Source organism: Protomyctophum bolini (assembly GCF_963924005.1).
Source record: "Protomyctophum bolini genome assembly, chromosome: 23".
NCBI lineage: Eukaryota > Metazoa > Chordata > Actinopteri > Myctophiformes > Myctophidae > Protomyctophum > Protomyctophum bolini.
The window spans coordinates 25265951-25291714 of record NC_137884.1 but is presented as its reverse complement, the minus strand read 5'-3'; the positions used below and the strand labels follow the sequence as shown (position 1 = coordinate 25291714).

Below are 25764 nucleotides of genomic sequence, written 5' to 3'. Positions count from 1 at the left end.
TGATGGAATATGGGGTGAGGGGGGCCTTGTTGACACCAACAGCTAGGATATAGCAGTTTATATCATATTGTGTATGGAATCTCCCCAAAACATGTTGTGAATGTTTGTTTGATGGACTGGAGTACATAAATAAATTAATAAATAGTTATTCTCTTCCAGATAAACCAGCTACTCGATTTGTTTTGATATAAATGTTTGGTTGAATAGAATAAAACGTATTTTTTATAATGGGATGAATCTAGACTAGAGTTGCACCCCCCAGTGACTGCCCATTGATCCAAATTGCATTTCCGATCAGCTTGTATTAAACACCAACATTGCAGCTGTAGGGAAAGCTTGAATTATCCTCTTTCAAACTGCAAAGTGTTTGTTTCATAAAAATCCACCGTAGACAACATGTTACTGTATGAGCTCGACGCACGTCCCACTGGGAGGAGACCCCGGGGCAGACCAAGGGAGGGATTACATCGACTCACTGGCCTTGGAACGTCTCGGGATCCCCCCCAGGAGGAAGTCACTAATGATGCTCTGGAGAGGGAATGTCTGGAGCTCTCTGGTGGAGCTGTTGCCCCCGCAATCCGACTACGGATAAGCGGTTGAAGATGAATGGATGGATGAGTGGGGAGTCAATGGAGGAGGGTATTGCAACTCTAGATTCATATTTAAAGGGAATTGTTTAGTGGCTGATCTTTAGAACAATGAAACCCCACAGCACCTATTGTCTTTATTTTCTTGTTGTCGGGGAGCCCAAACCAAATTACATTACATTACGCAACATGGAATAAAATGCAGTTAATATATGAAAGTGTTTTTTCTCTTGGTATGTCCTATCTGTGGTTGAATAAAATGCAGTTACCCTTCAATATCGTATTTCTAATTTCTTTAAAATCGTGAACTTGAGCTCTGTTTCGCCAGGCACAGTGTGTGTTAATATAATACAGCTCCTCCCATTATGAGAGAGCGAGGCAGCTTGACATTGAACCACAGCCTTTCTCTCTCTCTCTCGCTCGCTCGCTCTCTCGCTCTCTGTCTCTCTCTCTCTCTCCAGTCAGTCAGACTCAGTCAGAAGATCTCCATTTTCTCCAGAGGACCACTCACACACACTCACCACAGACAGACAGCACCGGCCGGACATTCACGTTAAAGAAGAGCCGACAGCAGTTCCGGAGGGGGAAATAAAATGAATGAAGAATACGACGTGATCGTGCTGGGCACCGGGCTGACGGTGAGGACAGGACGGAGGCTTTTTAATTAAATTTAAATTAAAAGAAAATCGGTTTGGGTCTAAAAAACTGGGCCTATTGATCAGCGCCACATCTTAGCTAACTTCAGTCAGGCAGGGGAGCTTATGGTGCACAGGTTCACTGCATGCACTTCACCCGCTTTGGGGCACGTTTGCTTCGTTTCCAACGTTAAGGTCCACAATAAAGGTTCCTCTTTCTAATGCAAAGGTCTCGCCCCAGAGCCACGGATGTTGGGGTCCTCCCCGGGTGGGTATTAGAACCCAAGCGTTTCGTGTTGTTTGATAAAAATAGATTTTTATCACATCGGTGGACATTTTCCCTCCAGAGTTATAATGTAATCGGAGTGCAATACACCTCCCGGTCGATAGGGTCGCGTAGGTGGATCACGCTGAGGGGAAATGGCCATCGATCCGATAAAAACGTTTTTTTGTTAAACACCGCGGAATGCCCGCGTTCTAAAACCCACCCGTAGAGGATCCTAACATCCGTGGCTATGGAGGGGAGACGTTTATATTCGACACATGACGGGTTTATGTGGACGTTATCGGTGTGAATGTGTCGAGGCGCGTTGAAACGGGGCGATCGAGGTGGCTCCGTGACTGTCATGGCGGCGCCAGACAGACAGCAGGGCTAAAGGGAGCTAATAGAAACAGCCTCTCCTCCCACTGGGGGGAAAAACCTTCGCGTTTTTGGCCGCAAAACAACAACCGTTTGGTTTTGTGTGTTTTGTTTTGGTCTCCATAGAAGGAGTTTTATAATGTATAATAGTTAATTACACGCTGTTGGGCGTCACTATACTGCTAATATAAGGAGCTAATGATTAGCCTACTTACAGCTAATGAGCCCTAGTGCTGCTAAAGAAGACGTGTCACCGTTTCAACAAGTCTTACGATGCTAAATGCTAAGCTAAAGTGTCAACATGTATGTCGACACTGTCATGTTGAGGTTTAGTTTGTGAACTGTCTGTCAGGGGAATGTTTGTTTGTTTTGTTGATGATAAAGCGCCCATTATAATAATTAGCCTGCCTGCTAACTTTGACGTTAGCATGGCTGCTAACCCTATAGTGTTGATTCAACAGGCTGCTTGCTTCCTTCCTGCAGTTAGCATGCTAACAGCAGTATAGCATCGAAGCTAAGTGTCGGCTGAATAAGGAAGAAGAGGCTCTGCTATGCTAGTGGTTTATAATGTGAGGGTGTCGGCTCTGTAGAGCTGTCAAAACAGAAAAAGCTGATCTGCAAGCTGGCGACGAGTCGCACCGCACCGTGCTGTTGAGCTTGTAGATCGGCCTTTTTACCCCCTTTTCTTTGTATTGGTTTGATTGATTGAAATATGTATTAACAGTTTGCAGAATTACAGTACATTTCAAGCACAACTCAATACAAAGACTGTTGACTGAGTTGACGACCCAATAAAGCATTACACTTGTTTACAAGAGGGTCCACCTTGTTCAATTCGTCAAAACATTGTAACATTATTAAGCACCGCCGTCACCCCGTCATACAATGACTGATCGAGAATAGATGAAGTAAAACACAGATTTTTATATGAAGTGACTGAACTCATAGACGACCATGATGGGTGGGTGGGCTTTGTGCACGCCTCCATGGAACACTACAAAACAAGTAGTTGTGTGTTATTGATTTGATTTATTAACATTTAGATTAACAGCAGAATTACAGCACATTTCAAGTACAACTCAATACAACTGAGTGGACGACACCATAAACTAAAAGCATTACACTTGTTTACAATACGGCCCACCATTTTCAATTCATCAAAACAATTAGAGACGTGCTACGAATATACACAACTATAGTCAAAACAGTAACTCATCATACAGGTAAAAAGGGAAAAGAAACGTATATACAGTGAGGGGTGGGTGGGGGGGTAAACTTGTTACCGGTATATCATGTGTAACTTACAAGTGATCCTAGTTATTGGGTTAAATGTCACAAGTCGAGCCATTTGAGAGTTAATAACTAGGCTTTGGACTTGTGTGAGCTGGTTCAATATCTGACCCCATGCATTGGCATTTTGGCACCTGGAGTTGGACATACTTTTATTTGCCACCAAATGCCCGCCCGGCCGGCTGTAAATGACTGTTAGCAATCCAGCATGAATTCATGATCAGCCTCTTGACCCCTGGAGTCGAGACTCTTCCAGGGTTCCTGTTGAAGGCTGACATGGGGGAAACTCGTGATCAATGCCTGTAAAACCCATGGACAACCCCCCCCACCCCCCCCCCCACCCCTCCCATATTGTACTGTGTACAGTTAGTGCTTGTCAAATCCTTCAATCCATTGCATGTGTACTAGCGCTCAAAATGTGAACTGGGTTCTAATTTCCATGAAAATATATATATTGTCTTTAGTCTGTATGGTTGCTGAACATTACTACATTAAATATGTATTGTCTTTAGTCTGTAGTTGCTGAACATTACTACATTAATTATATATAAATATGTATTGTCTGTAGTTGCTGAACATTACTAGGAGTTTGTCCCCGGCCCAATACCTCCCCATGACTTTATATTGGGGGAGGGGACGTTTAAAAGACCAAATTAGAGGAATAATATGTCCGTTATGAATTAACATTCAGACAGTTATTTTTCACCCCCATCATGCTCTCCCTGCTCTGTCATTCTCAACATGGAGTATCAGTTGATGTCAATAAGTATGAAGTATAATAAACATTCTTTAGACTGGGGATAGTTTCTCTATCCAGACATAAAGGCCAGACTGTCGCTCTGATATTGTGTATACATTAAAAAAAAAAAAAACCTGAATCATTATTCTCTAAATTTTCTCAGAGGCCAGATATTATTTCTGGGGGCTGGTTTTGTCCGATTTTGGGCCGCCTGTTGCCTACTGCTGGTCCACAGGGTGTTGTTTGGTCCTGTTGGGGTCATCCTATCAGGATGTGACGGTCAGGACCACTCGTGTCTCGTCAGCAAGACGCCAGGATGCTGAGCTTTACAGCACTGTCCGTTGTAGGCATGCATGTTCAGAATGACGCTGTTGGTTGTAGTCATGTTCAGAAGGATGCTGTTAGTTGTAGTCATGTTCAGAAGGATGCTGTTACTTGTAGTCATGTTCAGAATGATGCTGTTTTGGTCTCAGATGCAGATTTACAGCACTGTCGATGTGGACAGCTTTTTTTATACAAAGTAATACTGCCTCATCAAAGTTGATATTGGGACTTTATATATTGTCAATTACTTGCATGAGAGGTGGTGGAGTTAGCTGCTTTAGCAGACAGTTTGAGAGGGGGAGAGGTGGTGGAGTTAGCTGCTTTAGCAGACAGTTTGAGAGGGGGAGAGGTGGTGGAGTTAGCTGCTTTATAGCAGACAGTTTGAGAGGGGGAGAGGTGGTGGAGTTAACTGCTTTAGCAGACAGTTTGAAGGTCCAATGGAGTTAAGAGGTTTTGTCCGAAGCACATTTTAATACTTCTCGTTGGTACCAATTAGACGGATGTTTGGTTCTTTCTTTATGATCCTAGATGACTTTCTATGTATTTGGTGTTGTTGCTTACTGTAGTGTAAGTGGCTCTGGATTAAACCCATTTTGGGCAGGAACTCCTTTTGGTGTTTTAAGCATTATGTTATACTTTTAGCTATGTACAAAACAAATAGCAGATCTACAAGCTTGTAGGTCTGCTATTTTTGAAAAATCGTGAAAATGTGCCTGAAATCATTGGATATATATATATGTATATATATTTATATATATATATATATATATATATTCTTTCAGAGTGAGTTTTTAACTCAAATCTTTGCTACTGGGAGGGTCCCTGGACCCTGGAACAACATATTTTCAGATGGGGCTCGGTGGTCAATGTCATATATATATATTTGGGGTCGTTGACATGAAAATGTTTGAGAACGACTGACATAGAAACAGGGTTTTCTTTCAGAAAACTAAGGATTTAGAATACTTTTTTTTTTCTAAATGGATTAAGAGCGTCTGATAAATGCCTAAATAGTAAATAGTAGATTGGCGTTGGGTTTAATCATGGCTGAACGGGGGTTACAGTTGCGTCGTTGGCTCAATGGTGGGTGTGGTCGCGACACGGATTCATTCATGATGACACGTTGAGGAAGTGAAAAAAACCAATACTAAAACATTAATAGTATTGTAAAACACAAAAGGTTGACTGTTACTGTGCTGTAAATGTGTAAAGCTAATCTCACACATCATGAGTGAACAACGGCGCGCGTCACACCACAACAATCACCAAACAAACTCTACTTAAGTCTACTTATAGACCTTTCTTTGTTAATGTCTATGTTCTCAAACATTTTCATGTCAAGGACCCCCAATAATTATATGTAATTGGCCGCAGACCCCCATCTGAAAGTATGTTGTTCCAGGGACCCCCCTGGCAAAGATTTGAGTTAAAAAATGTTGGCTCTGAAAGAATATATATTCAAAGCTTTGCACTACATTTTCACAATTTTTCAAAAATAGCAGACCTTCACAGCAGACCTTCAAGTTCATAGCTATGAACTTGAAGATCTGCTATCCATTCCCATCCCAGAATGGGTTAACCCATTCTGACCGGGAACCCGTTTTGGTGTTAGCATCATGTTATGCTTATAGCTATTGAAAAATAGCAGATCTACAAGCTCATAGCGCGCCACCGAGTGGCGCGCTACGAGCTTGTAGGTCTGCTATTTTTGAAAAATCGAAGAGCGACTGACATTTTTAGAATCTGATCTCAGGTCAGAATGGGTTAATCAGACCAGTGTGTGTCCAGTGGAAAACCTCGTATGAATCTGATCTCAGGCCAGAATGGGTTAAGGACGACACTGCCCATTTAAATGTTGCACGGTTCTGCCAATAAATATTGAATGTAATAAATCTGCCACAATACAGATCAGATGGTGGTTGTGAGATAGACTTTATGACTTCCCTGTAATAAATCCATGAAGGGAGACCCGTCATTCTAGCAGAACTTCTCTTTTTGATTCAAAGTATATCGAAAACGTAAACGGCGACATTGACACTGCACTGTACTGCACTGTACTGTACTGTACTGTACTGTACTGTACTGTACTGTACTGTACTGTACTGTACTGTACTGTACTGTACTGTACTGTACTGTACTGTACTGTACTGTACTGTACTGTACTGTACCGTGACCGTCCCTCTTCCCTGGCCTGTGTGTGTGTCTGTCTGTGTGTTAGGGACAGACCCAGGGACAGAGGTGTCAATGTTGGGGTTCCCTGACATGAAAAGGTTTACTCGGGTGTCCGGGAAGGAAGCGTGCGTTCAGACGAACAAGTTGCTACTAGCAGAGAGCTGTTCAGAGAGCTGTTCAAACCGTTGGTTGTGAGTTGCTGCCAGCAGAGAGCTGTTCAAACCGTTGGTTGTGAGTTGCTGCCAGCAGAGAGCTGTTCAAACCGTTGGTTGTGAGTTGCTGCCAGCAGAGAGCTGTTCAAAACGTTGGTTGTGAGTTGCTGCTGGCAGAGAGCTGTTCAAACCGCTGGTTGTGAGTTGCTGCCAGCAGAGAGCTGTTCAAACCGTTGGTTGTGAGTTGCTGCCAGCAGAGAGCTGTTCAAACCGTTGGTTGTGAGTTGCTGCCAGCAGAGAGCTGTTCAAACCGTTGGTTGTGAGTTGCTGCCAGCAGAGAGCTGTTCAAACCGTTGGTTGTGAGTTGCTGCCAGCAGAGAGCTGTTCAAATCGTTGGTTGTGAGTTGCTGCCAGCAGAGAGCTGTTCAAATCGTTGGTTGTGAGTTGCTGCCAGCAGAGAGCTGTTCAAATCGTTGGTTGTGAGTTGCTGCCAGCAGAGAGCTGTTCAAACCGTTGGTTGTGAGTTGCTGCCAGCAGAGAGCTGTTCAAATCGTTGGTTGTGAGTTGCTGCCAGCAGAGAGCTGTTCAAATCGTTGGTTGTGAGTTGCTGCCAGCAGAGAGCTGTTCAAACCGTTGGTTGTGAGTTGCTGCCAGCAGAGAGCTGTTCAAATCGTTGGTTGTGAGTTGCTGCCAGCAGAGAGCTGTTCAAATCGTTGGTTGTGAGTTGCTGCCAGCAGAGAGCTGTTCAAACCGTTGGTTGTGAGTTGCTGCCAGCAGAGAGCTGTTCAAATCGTTGGTTGTGAGTTGCTGCCAGCAGAGAGCTGTTCAAACCGTTGGTTGTGAGTTGCTGCCAGCAGAGAGCTGTTCAAACCGTTGGTTGTGAGTTGCTGCCAGCAGAGAGCTGTTCAAATCGTTGGTTGTGAGTTGCTGCCAGCAGAGAGCTGTTCAAACCGTTGGTTGTGAGTTGCTGCCAGCAGAGAGCTGTTCAAACCGTTGGTTGTGAGTTGCTGCCAGCAGAGAGCTGTTCAAACCGTTGGTTGTGAGTTGCTGCTAGCAGAGAGCTGTTCAAACCGTTGGTTGTGAGTTGCTGCCAGCAGAGAGCTGTTCAAACCGTTGGTTGTGAGTTGCTGCTAGCAGAGAGCTGTTCAAACCGTTGGTTGTGAGTTGCTGCCAGCAGAGAGCTGTTCAAACCGTTGGTTGTGAGTTGCTGCCAGCAGAGAGCTGTTCAAACCGTTGGTTGTGAGTTGCTGCCAGCAGAGAGCTGTTCAAACCGTTGGTAGTGAGTTGCTGCCAGCAGAGAGCTGTTCAAACCGTTGGTTGTGAGTTGCTGCTAGCAGAGAGCTGTTCAAACCGTTGGTTGTGAGTTGCTGCCAGCAGAGAGCTGTTCAAACCGTTGGTTGTGAGTTGCTGCCAGCAGAGAGCTGTTCAAACCGCTGGTTGTGAGTTGCTGCCAGCAGAGAGCTGTTCAAACCGTTGGTTGTGTAAAATGTCAGTGAGGGTCATATAATGACAGCCTCTAAGCCAGCATGATGATACCCAACTTACCCTTTCATTTTGAACTTTAAGACCCATTAAGACCTGAGGACGATTCTACAAATGCCTTCTAAATGCTGTTTCGATGTCAGTGGTTCTCAAACATTTTCATGTCCAGGTCCAGGACCCCCAAGATTATACAGTATGTAATTGGCCGCCGACCCCCATCTACAAATATCTTGTTCCAGGGACAAATCAAAGATTTGAGTTAAAAACTTTGGCTCTGACACAGAGACTGTCTGTCTCTCCCTCCCTCCATGTCAGCGACTATTGGGCTGAGGTTGTGATGACGAGGCCTGGATTGGCAGAGCCTCTATTTATTTATTTATATAGACAGGAGGGTTAGCCTGACACCTGAGTGACGCCTGTCACTCAAGAGGGGCTCACGGTGACTCGCCACATTTTATTTGTACAGCATTTACAAAGTGCGTACATCATTTACAGAGAGCACTGTGTCGCAGTAAAATGTATTTATTTAAAGCCCTATATAACTCCTTGGGTCCAAACGGTTGCAATGAGTTAGCGCTGAAACCGTCTCGACCCTTGTGGTTAGGGCTTTACACTGTGAACTTTGACCTTTGGTGTGGTTAGGGCTTTGCACTTTGACCTTTGGTGTGGTTTGGGTTTTCACTGTGACCTTTTGGTGTGGTTAGGAGGGCTTAAGCCTCGGACAAAGCCAAATCTTTCTAATTAGTTCTAATCGGCCCAAAACATTGTCTTTATTGTCATGAAAGGGGGCGGGACTGCAACGCTATCTTGTGTGTATAATAGCAGTTGTTCCCAAAGTGGGTTCCGGGGACCCCTAGGGGTCCTTGAGGGAGTTCCAGGGGGTCCCCAGCTAAATGATAGTTAGGACCCTTATGGGTCTGTAACTAAGTGTGCAAATTGAAATTGAAATTGAACCATTTCTATTTTTGTGAAGATTTATGTTTTCGTGCTTGTTCTTTTTTTCATTGTATTCTAGACTTTACACAAAGATTGTCTCGTTGTCATGAAGGATTAGTTGGTGAGGACCAGAGCTATTCAGTATTTAAGTCATTCTGACCTGAGATCAGATTCATACGAGGTTTCCACTGGACACACACTGGTCTGATTAACCCATTCTGACCTGAGATCAGATTCTAAAAATGTCAGTCGTTCTTCGATTTTTCAAAAATAGCAGACCTACAAGCTCGTAGCGCGCCACTCGGTGGCGCGCTACGAGCTTGTAGATCTGCTATTTTTCAATAGCTAAAGCATAACATGATGCTAAACACCAAAATGGGTTCCCGGTCAGAATGGGTTAAGTCCGACGTCATTTTGTAGTGCTACGTTACGTCCGGGTCCAAAGTGGCACCAGCCTCCCGTCCGCATCTCATTGTAAATAGAATATCTAAACGCGTGAATCTTTTTACAATGACGTTATTTTTTCAGAAAGGAAGCCATTGGGGGTTAAAATGGGTCTTAATGCTTCTAACTGGAGTAGAATTATTAATGTTCTGTACGAGTATCTGTACAAGTATGGAGAGGGAAGTCTGGAGCTCTCTGGTGGAGCTGTTGCGACCCGACTACGGATAAGCGGTTGAAGATGGAGGGATGGATGGATGTACAAGTATCCATGACAAAGAAAATATATGATGTGGAGACAATAAAGACTATTATTATTGAAGGTGGTAACAGTCCATTTGCTCAGTACAATATTCCGGGGGCATATTTAGAATGTGTGTAGGCTTGAGTATGTTGAATCTAGTTTGGATTAATGAGGATTTAGTGGACACACAGAATGCCAGAATTTGGTCAGAATTTTATTGAAAGGATGATATAGACCCTTGAGATGCAGCATCTCATTTTACAGGGACAAGCATATTGAGACTAGTACAGTACAGTACAGTACAGTACAGTACAGTACAGTACAGTACAGTACAGTACAGTACAGTGACTTGAAACAGGGGTCAGAAGTAAACCGCAGTACGGGCACTAGTGTTAGTACAGTACTAGCATGAACAGGTTGAACAGGTTGTTTTGAGGTGTGAATAATACATACAGGGGAAGTCCTGAAGCGTCCGGGAGGAGAGGTCACAGATCTGAGAGAAAGGGGCAGATTTGGGAGAGCAGCAGCAGCAGCTTTGTTGTTTGAGAGTAAAGCTGGTAAAATGAGACTTTTGTGGTTGTTTTCGTCTCAGATTTTAGTCCGTCACAGACAGTATAACTCTATGGGGACACAAAGGTGACACAAAAGTAGGACCCGGAAGCATCTCTGGAGGGGGGCGCTCACGTCACGGCTAAACCTGTATATAGTATATAGTATAGACAGAGTTAATATGGCTCTGGGGAGGACAGGGCTCTGGGCCTTGATCTGACAATGTACCACACACCGTATCCTAGAGTTAGTTAGTGGAGTGTAATGTATCGGGTATTTATTTATTATTTTGCTTGCTTGGCACAATTGACTAACTTCTCATCTCAAGAGAGCGAGAGAGAGCGAGCGAGATAGGGATGAAACAGACCCTTTGGCTGAGAGAGCTGACTGACTGGCTGGCTGGCTGGCTGGCTGAGTAAGAGTCATTGTTAAGAAGTGAGTCTGTCGCCTGAATAAAGTCCACCAGGTCACATGACACACACACACACACGCACACAGACAGTCCGTGTGCATTTGGCTGCATTTGGGTGCATTTGTCCGTCCACAGTGCTGTAACTAGGGATGCAGGGATGGTCTGAGTCCCACTTCAACCATGCCATTGGCATTTTTACAAATTGCAGCATTTAACTCCCATGTCATTTTATATGGTTATAATATATATTCATGTAGAAAACGGAAGAAGAAATGATTATTGTATAACTAAAGCTAGCTAAATAAACTAGAATACAAAAACAGTACAGTAGTGCATCCCGTGGATGCAGAGGCCGTTGTTTTATTGCGTCCCTCGACTATAAAGTGTTTTAATCTCTATGAGAAATGAGGCATGGGGGTACAGTAGGCCTGTCAATCATTACATAATCAGCAGTTAATTTGTCATAATCGTTTCCATGGAGAAAGTTGTCCATACATAAATAGCTGATCTACAAGCTTAGCTTGTAGATCCGCCTTTTCCACTTTCTTTCCTCTTTTTCTTTTAATAGTATGAAATTAAAAGAAATGTCATTAATTTCTTGGTATATTAATATTTCAGTTATTTTGTGCCCTGTGCACTTTCTTATCACAAAGCCTAAAAGACAATGTCAAACAAATTGTCATCTTAAAGGAGAATTACTGTACATACTAGAAGGCATTCTTACCTTTATTTGTAGTCGTTACGTCCCCACCAAAGAGGTCCAGGTGTTATTTGTAGTCGTTACGTCCTCACCAAAGAGGTCCAGGTGTTATTTGTAGTCGTTACGTCCCCACCAAAGAGGTCCAGGTGTTATTTGTATTTGTTACGTCCCCCACCAAAGAGGTCCAGTTGTTGTTTGTAGTTGTTACGTCCCCACCAAAGAGGTCCAGGTGTTATTTGTAGTCGTTACGTCCCCACCAAAGAGGTCCAGGTGTTATTTGTAGTTGTTACGTCCCCACCAAAGAGGTCCAGGTGTTATTTGTAGTTGTTACGTCCCCACCAAAGAGGTCCAGGTGTTACTTTGTGCAAAAGCGCATCATTGGCTATTTCCCCTACTCGCTTATTTATTATCACTCAAAAATCAAGCAGCACACTTTACTACTTATTTCGATGGAAATAAGTGAATTAGCACAAAAACCCAACTCCCATTGAGGGCTTATATTAGGGGAAATGGCCAATAATAATGCACTTTTGCACAAAATAACACCTGGACCTCTTTGGTGGGGACGTAACTACAAATAACACCTGGAGTCCTGGACCTCTGGTGGGGACGTAACGACTACATTAAAGTTAAGAAAGCCTTCTAGCATGGAATTCTCCTTTTTTAACCCATTTTCGGCGGGAACCCATTTTGGTAAAAAATAGCAGATCTACAAGCTCTCGTAGCGCACCACCGAGTGGCGCGCTACGAGCTTGTAGGTCTGCTATTTTTGAAAAATCGAAGAGCGACTGACATAGAAGACATTTTTAGAATCTGATCTCGGGTCAGAATGGAAAACTGTCGGGATGTAGAAGACATTTTTAGAATCTGATCTCAGGTCAGAACGTGACAGCCAGAGCCAAGCCGGAGACTCTTTCCATGTCCTCATCGCATCTCTCCTCACAGCCCCATCCTTGGAGGATTCAGCGGTGGTCATGTGACTGCTTTTTATTCACGCCACTGTTCACAGTAGCGGCTCTACATTCTCTTTTTTAGAAGAGAATGTTGTTAAATAAAGAGGCCTTCTGTGTTCCTGTTCCCTGGAATTCTTCCCCTAGCGGGAAGAAGAAATGTGAGCCAGAGTGGAACTCTGTGACTACATGAACTCTGTGACTCTCTCTCTCCCTTTCTTAGAGGGTGACCACACAGCTGTACTCCTCCCAGTCCAGTCTAGCTCATTCTGGGGCGGGAACCTTTTTGTGGTGTTTTAAGCATTATGTTATACTTCAGCTATTGAAAAAATAGCAGATCTACAAGCTCATAGTGCGGCACCGAGTGCCGGCCGCGCTATGAGCTTGTAGGTCTGCTATTTTTCAATAGCTGAAGTATAACATAATGCTTTTTTGAAAAAACCCTGAAAATGTGGCTCAAATCTTTGAATATATATTCTTTCACAGTGAACGTTTTTAACTCAAATCTTTGCTTCTGGGAGGGTTCCTGGAACAACATATTTTCAGATGGGGGGGGGGGGGGGGTCGGCGGCCAATTACATATCATTTTCGGGGTCCTTGACATGAAATATTGAGAAAACAACAGGAAAAGCCTAAAGTCTATAATAAGCAGAACTGGCAAAACTGCAAACCAGGGCTACTTTGCATGGGCAAAAATAATGTCGGCCAACTGGTTTGTGCTGATTACAAAATGCTAGTCTGTTGCAATCTGACCGTTTACTTTAAACCCATTTAGGACTTGAGACCAGATTCTGCAAAATGTCTTCTAACTTAACGTTTCCGTATCGGTGGTGCTCAAACTATTTCATGTCCGGAACCTCTAGCATTCGGTGCAGCAGCGATACGATCAAAAAAATAGCAGATCTACAAGCTCATAGCGCGCCACCGAGTGGCGCGCTACGAGCTTGTAGGTCTGCTATTTTTTTGAAAAATCAAAGAACGACTGACATTTTTATAGAATCTGATCTCAGGTCAGAATGGGTTAATCAGACCAGTGTGTGTGTCCAGTGGAAACCTCGTATGAATCTGATCTCGGGTCAGAATGGGTTAAGGACCGTTGTGTTCGTTTTCTCCTCCCCAACAACAGGAATGCATTCTGTCAGGGATCATGTCTGTCCGAGGGAAGAAGGTTCTGCACATGGACCGGAACTCCTACTACGGAGCTGAGAGTGCCTCCATCACACCCCTGGAAGATGTAAGTACAGAGTCTACCGATAACCGCCAGCAGGTTACTGTACTTATCCCTCCAATGCAACGGAGCCAGCAGGCTCGCCATGGGAAAACGCAGAGAAGTCTCTGACATGGCGTTGGTGGCGTTGTCTGACTAAATCTGACCCTAACCTCATTCTTTTTTTTTTGTGTGTGTTCGTGTGTGTGTGTGCGTGCACACTGTGCATGTGTGTTGTTATCAGAGAGCCATCTGCATGCGTTCTGAGACCGGCCCTGACAAAGGCTTAAAGAATGACTCCGTGTCAGGGTCTCAAACACACCCTTTTTCTTTTAATCCCACGATTTTGTAACCCATTTTTCACCCTGTGTCAATTATCTAATGTGATCCTGGGCTCTACACACCCTCCACCAACCTAGTCCCCATATATGGGGGACAAGGGGAGAGCAACGGACTTTAACTCATGCTTCCTTCATGCCTGAGTGTCCAAGTTGCTCCTTTACACCTGACAGGGGGGGGGAGTTTCCCCGGTTGGACGTCGTAGCGCGTGGAAGGAACACGTTATTCCAACCAGTTCCTTTCCCCTCCATCAGGTGCCCCGGCGGGCCAGGGGGAGGCAGTTTAGAGCCCAGGATTACTGCATGTTTTTTGTGAGGGTATACCTACCCTAACGTCATTCTTAACCGGCCACGTAAGTCCGCTAACCTCATATCAGTCTTAACCGGCCACGTAGGCTCCAGGCGAGCCTGTCGGTTTGAATGCATTCGAGTGATAAGTGATGCTCTACATGGTCTTTCTCCTCAACCATCCCATCTCTCTCCCGCCAGCTCTTCAAGCGCTTCAACCTCCCCGGCAGTCCTCCTGAGTCCATGGGGAAGGGCCGCGACTGGAATGTGGACCTCATCCCCAAGTTCCTGATGGCCAACGGTACCACATACACACCAATAGCACCTCCATGACTGTAGTTCTTATGGCCAACGGTAGCACATACACACCAATAGCACCTCCATGACTGTAGTTCTTATGGCCAACGGTACCACATACACACCAATAGCACCTCCATGACTGTAGTTCTTTATGGCCACCGGTACCACATACACACCAATAGCACCTCCATGACTGTAGTTCTTATGGCCAACGGTACCACATACACACCAATAGCACCTCCATGACTGTAGTTCTTATGGCCAGTGGTACCACATACACACCAATAGCACCTCCATGACTGTAGTTCTTATGGCCAACGGTACCACATACACACCAATAGCTCCTCCATGACTGTAGTTCTTATGGCCAGCGGTACCACATACACACTAATAGCACCTCCATGACTGTAGTTCTTATGGCCAACGGTACCACATACACACAAATACCACCTCCATGACTGTAGTTCTTTATGGCCACCGGTACCACATACACTAATAGCACCTCCATGACTGTAGTTCTTATAGCCAACGGTACCACATACACACAAATCACCACAGAACCTCCATGACTGTAGTTCTTATCACCACAGCACCTCCATGACTGTAGTTCTTATCACCACAGAACCTCCATGACTGTAGTTCTTATCGCCACAGCACCTCCATGACTGTAGTTCTTTATGGCCACCGGTACCACATACACACTAATAGAACCTCCATGTGCTGTGGTCCTGCTCACCTCAGGCCAGCTGGTCCGCATGCTGCTCATCACGCAGGTGACTCGCTACCTGGACTTCAAAGTGATCGAGGGAAGCTACGTCTACAAGAAGGGAGCCATCTACAAGGTCCCGTCGACCGAGGGGGAGGCCCTGCAGTCCGGTAGGTCTTACACACACACACCTACAAGGACCGGTAGGTCCTACACACACCTACAAGGTCTGGTAGGTCCTACACACACCCCTACAAGGTCTGGTAGGTCCTACACACACCCCTACAAGGTCTGGTAGGTCCTACACACACCCCTACAAGGTCTGGTAGGTCCTACACACACCTACAAGGTCTGGTAGGTCCTACACACACACCTACAAGGTCTGGTAGGTCCTACACACACCTACAAGGTCTGGTAGGTCCTACACACACACCTACAAGGTCTGGTAGGTCCTACACACACCCCTACAAGGTCTGGTAGGTCCTACACACACCTACAAGGTCTGCTAGGTCCTACACACTCACCTACAAGGTCTGGTAGGTCCTACACACCTACAAGGTCTGGTAGGTCTTATACACACACCTACAAGGTCTGGTAGATCTTATACACACACCTACAAGGACCAGAGGTTCCCAACCACTGCTGCATGGGACATGTCCCACTGGTACGCGTGAGAAGGGAATCCCAGAGTTTTCCCGACCGTGAATCTATGACCGTGCGTCACCCGGATCAATGATATGTTTTGGCTTGATTTATTTTCTAGAGCCCCATTAGCTTGCTGTACAATACATGACAGCAGCTACTCCTCCTGGGGTCTCAAAAACATCATCAAAAACAAGTATTTCATCTAAGGAGGATGGAGGACTAAAACTCCCAAATCTGAGACACTATTTTTGGGCGGCACAGCTGAAACCATTAACAATTTGGCTCCAGGAAACTTGAGGATACTAGATGGTTAAATATTGAAAAAAAGCCTCTGTTCGCAACCACTTCACGTTGTGCCCTTCCTAGATACCTCACTGAAAGAGATCCAAATGAGCGAGTGGACTAGAGTTACTTAAAAAATATGGAGAAAAATCAAAACTTCATTTGGACTACCTAAACAGATCTCCTCGCTAACACATATTGGTTACATAAAGGAGTTCATACCAGCTGAACTGGATGTAGAATTCAGGAATTGGACAGAATTCGGCCTAACCAGCATACACCAATTAGTTAATAAGGATGGTCTTAAATCATTCGAACAGATACAGACTGAATTCGGGCTCCCAAGGACAATTTTTTTCAGATATTTGCAACTGAGAGACTTTCTAACAAAACATAAGGACTGGGAGAGGGCCATGAAACCCACTCCTATTGAGGAGCTGTTGCTCAAATTTTAATTTGGTGCTGGCAAGGTAATCAAGGAATTCTACCAAGTCTTCTTGGACCTTTGCCCAAATAATACACTGTATATAAAAGAGAAATGGGAGGCTGAATTAGGTATAGAAGTAACAACGGATACGTGGGAAGAGGCATGTAGTGAAGCGCACCTGGTAACCAACTCGAATACTTGGAGAGAATTTAAATGGAAAGTAATATCTAGATTTTTCAGGACGCCTCAAATAGTGGCCAAAATGGGTCCAGATCATTCAAATAGATGCTGGAGGGACTGTGGAGCACATATCGGGAATCACACTCATATATTTTGGACATGCCCCAAATTGAGACCATTCTGGAGAGAGGTGTCTGAAGCACTAGAAGAAGTTTTTGGTCAAAACATCCCAGAGGATCCCACAGTAATGTTGTTGGTAGTGGTACCGGCAGGTCTGGAGAGTAGAGCCAAAATATATTTATTGCATGTGCTGCTTACAGCGGCCATCAAATGTATTACAATTAAATGGCTAAAACCAGCCCCACCGACATATAGTATGTGGGTGGAAAAAATATGGGACATCTACCAGATGGAACAAATGACTTATGCCCTGAGGCTTCAACCAAACATATTGAGTAAAAGATGGAGTCCTGTACTGCCTCTACTGATGAGGTAGCAGGTTTTCGGAATCTTGAGTAACCAAATACACTTCTCTTCAGACCTTCTGGTGTGCCCATACGCCTTCCTCCATCTCCAGTTATGTCTGTTCCCAGTATTGTTTACCTCCCATTGTTGCCGTCGCTCTGTCGTTTTTGTCTCGCTATATACCTGTATTTTATGCCCTTTTGTGAATACTTGTAAATGTATGTGAAGTTGTTTGTGTGTATGAGTGTATCATTTATATATCCTGTGAAAGTATACAGCTGAGGTTGTGAAAAAAAAGAAAAGAAATCAGTTGTAAGAAAAATGTATACCTGTAATTCTGTGAAGTTGCCTAAACTGAAAAAAAAAACAAGTATTTCATGTCATCACATACACCAGTCCTACAATACAATACAATACAATACAATACAATACAACGCAAAACATCATAGCATGTCTAATACTTTTGATAGCTAGCTCGAAGTACAATTCAATCTTCACATTGACATCGTGGTTATTGACAATGACTCTGTATAACATTATGATGTGATATATTAATATAGCAGCGGGTTAGGCTACTCGAGGCCACGGTCAACTGTCTTCCGTGTTTTGGTACGATGACGCGCGACCGGGCCGCGACGCATACCTTAACGACCACCACCTGTGTCTCTCCTCCTCGACAGGTCTGATGGGCATGTTCGAGAAGCGGCGCTTCAAGAAGTTCCTGGTGTTCACCACCAACTTCGACGAGAACGACCCCAAGACCCTGGAGGGAGTCGACCCCCACAAGACCACCATGAGGGACGTCTACAAGAAGTTTGACCTGGGACAGGACGTCATCGACTTCACGGGACACTCCCTGGCTCTGTACCGCACAGACGAGTATGTTAGTTTGACCTGGGGATAGGAGGGACACTCCCTGGCTCTGTACCGCACAGACGAGTATGTTAGTTTGACCTGGGGATAGGAGGGACACTCCCTGGCTCTGTACCTCACAGACGAGTATGTTAGTTTGACCTGGGGATAGGAGGTGGTCCCCAGCTAACACGATGGACAGTTGTTAACCAAGCCAGTTAAGAGTATTGGCATGAGTGCCTCGCCTAGAGTAGTAACCTTTTCTCATTTATATGTGATGTACTGTCTTAACCTTGTGGGCCACGAGCCTGTAATAAAGTTTATACATTTGTGTTTGAGCAGATCACCAGCTACCATAGAGCTGTAGCAGAGAAGTTGATCTTGTTGCAAGATGGTTGTTGTTGTCTGGATGCATTAATAACTGGGTCTCGTTGTGTTGTTCAGATACCTGGACCTTCCCTGTCTGGATGCATTTAACCGGGTCTCGTTGTGTTGTTCAGATACCTGGACCTTCCCTGTCTGGATGCATTTAACCGGGTCTCGTTGTGTTGTTCAGATACCTGGACCTTCCCTGTCTGGATGCATTTAACCGGGTCTCGTTGTGTTGTTCAGATACCTGGACCTTCCCTGCCTGGATGCATTTAACCGGGTCTCGTTGTGTTGTTCAGATACCTGGACCTTCCCTGCCTGGATGCATTTAACCGGGTCTCGTTGTGTTGTTCAGATACCTGGACCTTCCCTGCCTGGATGCGTTGAACAGGATAAAGCTCTACAGCGAGTCTCTGGCCAGATACGGCAAGAGTCCATACCTGTACCCGCTGTACGGCCTCGGGGAGCTGCCTCAAGGCTTTGCCAGGTAGGGAGCGCTGGAGGAGACCACACACCACACACCACCACACATAAAGAACCGCTACCAGAGCATCAAATCTCACACCACCCGTCTCAGTAACAGTTTCTACCCCCAGGCAGTCAGGCTGCTGAACAGCTGACCTCGTACTGTATTGTTTTGTCACTTCACTTGCACTTTTTTTTCTGCTTTTTTGTCACTATAGATGTTTGTTTATGTCCTATGTATGTAAGACTGAGAGTGCTCTGAGCAAAATAATTTATACTCTGTATCTATACACATGACAAATAAACCTGAACCTGAACCTCACCACACACTACACACTAAGAAAAGGGAATACCCGAACTCTCTTGAGTATAGTTCTAGATTCAGACACCTGTGTGATCTCACTTCTATATTTTGAGCCAGACTGGTTGCAGCACTAGAGTTGGCTGTCCAGTTCATTTTATGTTGCTCATGTTTTTTCTACAAGAGAGAGTTATATATTGTTCTTTCAGATTAATTCTACGGAGGAACCTACATATTATTGTTCTATATTGTTTCAAAACGAGCACCACTCCACACCTAATCAAATACAAAAAATGCAGCTGTTCTGTTCTCCCAGAGCGCTAGCAAACTCGGTGGCTAGGCTAGCTAGTTTCTTGGGACATTTGTGGTCGTAGTGACTACATCTGTCATTACAAAATTGCAATTTTCTTAGTTTTAAGGGTAACCGAGGGTGTGGTTTAACGTGATTATTGCCACTTCGGTGATGCTTGGAGAACTCGACTTCGTCTCGTTCCTGACCACATCCCTGTCGTGGCAATAATCACGTTAAACCACACCCTCTCGTGTAATATTGCTTAATTAAGTGTCATCTACGGAGGATCCTACATCTTATTGTTTTATATCGTTTCAGATTAAGTGCCATCTACGGAGGAACCTACATGCTGAACAAACCCATCGAAGAGATCGTCATCGAGGATGGCAAGGTGGTGGGAGTCAAGTCAGAGGGAGAGGTGAGGACATGAGACTTTACTCTATAGCAGATCTACAAGCTCGTACTTGTAGATTTGCTAATTTTGAAAAATGTGTGGCACAAATCTTGGAATATATATATATTCTTTCAGAACGTGAACGTTTTTAACTCAAATCTTTGCTTCTGGAGGGGAGGGGGGGTCCCTGCAGGAACAACATATTTTCAGATGGGGGTCGGCGGGCCAAATGCAGATAATTCTGGAAGTCCTTGACGTGAAATAGTTTGAGAACCACTGACATGGGGTTTTCTAGAAAACTGTCAGGATTTAGAAGGCATTTGTAGAATCGTCCTCGGGTCTAAATGTGTTTAACACCTCTTCCCCCTCCCCCTCCTCCTCCTCCTCCTCCCCCTCCTCCCCCTCCCCCTCCTCCTCCCCCTCCCCCTCCTCCTCCCCCTCCTCCCCCTCCCCCTCCCCCTCCTCCCCCTCCTCCTCCTCCTCCCCCTCCTCCTCCTCCCCCTCCCCCTCCTCCTCCCCCTCCCCCTCCTCCTCCCCCTCCTCCCCCTCCCCCTCCCCCTCCTCCCCCTCCTCCCCCTCCTCCCCCTCCCCCTCCTCAGATCGCCCGCTGTAAACAGCTGATCTGTGACCCCAGCTACATGATGGAGTGCGCCACCAAGGTGGGCCAGGTGATCCGGGTCATCTGCGTCATGAGTCACCCCATCAAGAACACCAAAGACATCAACTCCTGTCAGATCATCATCCCCCAGAACCAGGTCAACCGCAAGCACGGTGAGTCCCCCACAACCAGACCAGAACCAGGTCCACCGCAAGCACAGTGAGTCCCCCAGAACCAGGTCCACCGCAAGCACGGTGAGTCCCCCAGAACCAGAACAGAACCGGGTCCACCGCAAGCACGGTGAGTCAACCAGAACCAGGACAGAACCAGGTCAACCGCAAGCACGGTGAGTCCCCCGGAACCTGAACAGAACCAGGTCAACCGCAAGCACGGTGAGTCCCCCAGAACCAGACCAGAACCGGGTCCACCGCAAGCACGGTGAGTCCCCCAGGACCAGAACAGAACCAGGTCCACCGCAAGCACGGTGAGTCCCCCGGAACCTGAACAGAACCAGGTCAACCGCAAGCACGGTGAGTCCCCCAGAACCAGAACAGAACCGGGTCCACCGCAAGCACGGTGAGTCCCCCAGAACCTGAACAGAACCAGGTCCACCGCAAGCATGGTGAGTCCCCCAGAACCAGGACAGAACCAGGTCCACTGCAAGCACGGTGAGTCCCCCAGAACCAGACCAGAACCAGGTCAACCGCAAGCACGGTGAGTCCCCCACAACCAGGACAGAACCGGGTCCACTGCAAGCACGGTGAGTCCCCCAGAACCAGAACAGAACCAGGTCAACCGCCAGCTAGGGTCGGGTGACGATACGAATCTATCGTCAATCGTGATTTTACCAGTCCAATCGCTGATTATTATTTTTATTAGGCGATCATTAAAACGGGGGAAGTTCATATGGAGTTAGTCTGCTCACTCTCTCTCTCTAGCAGGGAGGCTACTGTACTGCCTACTGTACTGTATTGTTTCCGCTCCGGAGTCCGGACCCATGCAGTTTAATAATATACCGTCACACCAGAATGCACACTGCTGTCTCGTGTCTCGTCACAGCCCAATGCGTGACAAATCGTTAGCAACAACAAGCTAACGGCGGTGGTGGTGTTAGCTTGTTGCTGCTGATTCAACGCACTGATTGAACTTCACTTCATCTCCGCCTCTAATCTAGGTTATTTTGTTATTGACAACGTGAACGAACCCTGACACCAGCGCTGCAAAAAACAGACAGATCTACAAGCTCTCAACGCCTTGCAAACGGCTCTGCAGAGACGGGCGCGTCTGCGGCGCAGTTTGCAACGCGGTGAGAAAGAAATCACACCCGTGTGAACTGAGTGGTGCATTGTAGTCATGTGTGTGTGTGTGTGTGTGTGTGTGTGTGTGTCCTCACAGACATCTACGTGTGCATGATCTCGTTCGCCCACAACGTGGCGGCCCAGGGGAAGTACATCGCCATCATCTCGACCACGGTGGAGACCAACGACCCCGAGACGGAGATCCAGCCGGCCCTCGACCTGCTGGAGCCCGTCGAGCAGAAGTTCGTCAGCATCAGCGACCAGTTCGCCCCCACGGACCCGGGCGCAGACAGCCAGGTATGGCCCGGCCGCCCTAGTGGCGCAAAGTGCTGTCATAACCCGGCCCGTTGGGCCATGACAAATTGAGGAGGACGCAGTAGCAGTGTTCAAAATAACAATAATTTATTTACAAGAGATGACTAATATTAACTTAATATAAAGAATGCTTACAGAATGTATGAGATGTGGAAGTCGGTAAGATCAGTGGTGTCAGTGTGGATGTGTGGTTAATATGGTGAAGGCGTGTTGTAGTGTGCAAATCAAACGGCAAAGGGAAACAAACAGAAGGGTGCTGTCATCTGTAGAGGGACACAGAGAATGGCTGGCAAGCCCTCTTTTATAGGGTTACAGGAGCACTGATCTGGTGCTCCAGGGTCCCTGGAACAACATATTTTCAGAGGGGGGTCGGCGGCCAATTACATATATTTTTGGGGGTCCTTGACATGAAAATGTTTGAGAACCACTGACACAAACATTTTCAGAAAACTGTCATGATTTAGAAGACATTAATAGAATCTGTTCTCGTGTCTAAATGGGTTTTAACCCATTTTGGAACCCCTGTTGGTGTTTCTAGCATTATGTTATACTTTAGCTATTGAAACATAGCAGATCTACAAGCTCATAGCGCGGCACCGAGTGCTGCGCTACGAGCTTGTAGGTCTGCTATTTTTTTTTTAATCGTGAAAATGTCTCAAATCTTTGAATATATATTCTTTCAGAAGTTTCAGTTTTTAACTCAAATCTTTGAATATATATTCTTTCAGAAGTTTCAGTTTTTAACTCAAATCTTTGCTTATGGGGGGGTCCCTGGAACAACGGATTTTCAGATGGGGGTCGGCGGCATATTACATATAATGTTTGGGGACCTTGACATGAAATATTGAGAACCACTGATATAGAAACATTAGGTTTTTCAGAAACGAATTTAATTTTAAAAAGATTTTCTTTTAAAGGGACACTTCACCCTTTTTGCAAAAGAATATATGTTAATGACGTTTAGAAGCTTTAGATCACTTTCCTGGGGGTATTTATGTGTGTAATAATGTGGTTTTAGATATTTTAGATTGTAGCAGTGAGCCTGTTGTCTCTGATGTCATGGACACTGGTCTCACTACCTTCCTGGACTACAATTTCCATAATTCTTTGGTGCACTGCTCCTCCTTGTGGATAGGGGGGAGAGCTGTCTTACTGAGACAACATGTAGTCCAGGAAGGAAGTGAGCCCAGTGTCCATGACATCAGAGGCAACGGGCTCACTGCTACAATCTAAAAGATCTAAAACCACATATTACACACATAAAGACCCCCAGGAAAGTGTTCTAAAGCTCCTAAACGTCATTAGTTTGAGTGTCCCTTTAATTTCGACGTCGGGTCCAAATGTGTCTTAACGTGTTCTCTCTCTCTCTCTCTCTCCAGATCTTCATCTCTCGTACGTACGACGCCACCACTCACTTCGAGACCACCTGCGACGACATCAAGGACATCTACAAGCGGATGACCGGCTCCGAATTTGACTTTGCCGAGATGGAGCGCAAGAAGAACGACATCTTCGGCGACACGGATTAAAAAAAGACGATGTTATGAGAGAGTCGTTGTTGCCGTCGACGCGACGTCACGTGACGCACGGCGGCGCGTCCACAGCACTCCTGAATGTCCCGATCCGATGTATCGCCGCCGCGGAAATGTTCTAACGAAAGAAAATACAAAAAAAAATGATAGAAAAAAAAATACACAAACTAAAAAAAATCGACGGTAATGGGCCGGGCGGATCCGAGTATACGTTTTCTGCCCATTTCAGGAAAGTACATGATATAGAATGATAGTGTTGCTCGATAGCAAACGGGGGAGGGGGGGGGGGGGGGTTCGGGGGCAAGGAGCTATGCTTTTTTCTTTTTTTTTTTGTATTAATATATAATCACATTCAGTCATAACAGTCAGACAGACAGGTGTTGCACTGAATTATGGTTAAAGATCTAATAATCCTCTACATTCTCTCTGTATCCGACGCACCTTGTTTTTCTTTGCAACAACAACAGGGTGGCGTAGTCCAAAGATGCCAAATCTAAAAACAAAAAAACGATCAATCAAATTCAGTCATTCAGATCTTTTCAGTGTGGGGGGAGGGAGGGGGGCGCTGGGGTGGGGACGGGGGGGGTGGACGGTGAATACAATTTTTGTTCAAAACTTATTAAAAATGTATGTATGAAAAGAAAAAAAGAATCAAACTAAGTGTTTGGGATGAGATATGGAGTTCTATATATTTTTTGTCTCTTCTACAGGTATTGTTCTTGTGAGAGAGGGAGAGACGTTGGCTTTGGCTTAATCTTTTCCCCCATTTGTATCGTTATGTTTAATTAATGTTAATGTTGTGTGTGCGGTTATTAGCGGAGGTGTGTTTCCTTAACAGGGCTTCTTCGGCTTCTAGAGAAGCCTTTTTCTTAAAGAGGTTGTCTAGTGGTATAGCCCTGGTCCAGGACGTCTCTCTATAGCGCCCCCTCCTGGCGGCACACGGGACGGAACATTCCAACTGCTGTGCTGAGGGCTCTGACTTTAGTAAAAAACATAATTAAAAAATGAATAAACTAAACCACTTCGCTACTCACCTGAACCACGGCTGTTTTGTGTTGTTTTAACCCATTCTGACCTGAGATCAGATTCAAGCGAGGTTTCCACTGGACACACACTGGTCGGATTAACCCATTCTGACCTGAGATCAGATTTAAAAAAAAATGTCAGTCGTTCTTCGATTTTTCAAAAAACAGCAGACCTACAAGCTCGTAGCGCGCCACTCGGTGGCGCGCTATGAGCTTGTAGATCTGCTATTTTTCAATAGCTAAAGCATAACGTGATGCTGAACACCAAAATGGGTTCCCGTTCAGAATGGGTTAAAGTGTATATTCTCCAGGCTGGGAAGCGTCTCTGGTATTCTATATTATGTCTTGGTTTGGTTGTAGACAAAATGGAATTATTTCCACCCGACATATTTTAAATTTGGATCCCCATTTGACAAAGTATGCCAATGAGAAGATATTTGCAGGTCTAGCGGTGATTTTTAACCATTTTCATTTCAAGCCCCCCCCCGCGAATTGACCTGAATTAGTCTACAGACCCCCATTTAATGGCATTTATAATCAAAGTTAATTTAATTGGAGTGTACAAATGGAACCAAATTGGTTCCATTTGTACACTCTCTGAGTTACAGACACACAAGGGTCCATTTGGTTCTTGTATAACTATATCATTTAGCTGGAACTTCCTCAAGGACCCCCTACTTTGGGAGAACCACTGTTGTTCTACAGACCCGTTCAATATATAATTGACCACATCTGTAGAGCGCGCGCGCCTCTTGAATAAAAATATTTCATTTTATTTAATGCCCCAAGAAGAAAAAATGGGGTGAGTTGAGGTGTCTAGAGGTACATAGAGGTACCTTATAAATAATCAACCAGCGTAGATCCATAGTCATTTGTAAGGTTGAGTTGTTCATAGTTGGAGGGGGTTCGTTGATTTTATTTTTCTCCATGTTTTACCACCTATGGTCGCCATGTAAACTACTGTATTAATTAAACCCTGAGTGGAATATTAAGAGAGTGGCGGCACGCTTTGATCTCGCCGCAAAAGTTCCACACATTAGGAACTATCCCATTGAGACAAAGGGGTTCCTGCCCAAAATGGGTTAAGGCCAAGGGCAATGTCTGTTTAATAAAAGATAAAAAAAAAAATCAATGGTTTCTGTACTGCAAAGTAAAGAAAAAGAAGAGTAAAAAGTGAAAAACCGAATCAGTTTGTTTTTAATTATTCATGCCTATAGTATGATTCCATGGTT

The 25764-nt window shown here is 45.2% G+C and overlaps 1 protein-coding gene across 1 annotated transcript; it reads left to right on the top strand.

Annotated features, from left to right (window-relative positions):
• Nucleotides 1-1057: 1057 nt before the first annotated feature.
• On the top strand, nt 1058-24546 carry gdi2 (GDP dissociation inhibitor 2). Its single transcript, XM_080757637.1, has 10 exons — nt 1058-1225; nt 13380-13487; nt 14288-14387; nt 15128-15262; nt 17772-17970; nt 18668-18799; nt 19689-19788; nt 20364-20535; nt 21758-21957; nt 23355-24546. The coding sequence occupies exons 1-10, from the start codon at nt 1181-1183 to the stop codon at nt 23502-23504; spliced, it is 1341 nt and encodes a 446-aa protein (XP_080613763.1). The 5' UTR covers nt 1058-1180; the 3' UTR covers nt 23505-24546.
• The last annotated feature ends 1218 nt before the right edge of the window (nt 24547-25764 follow it).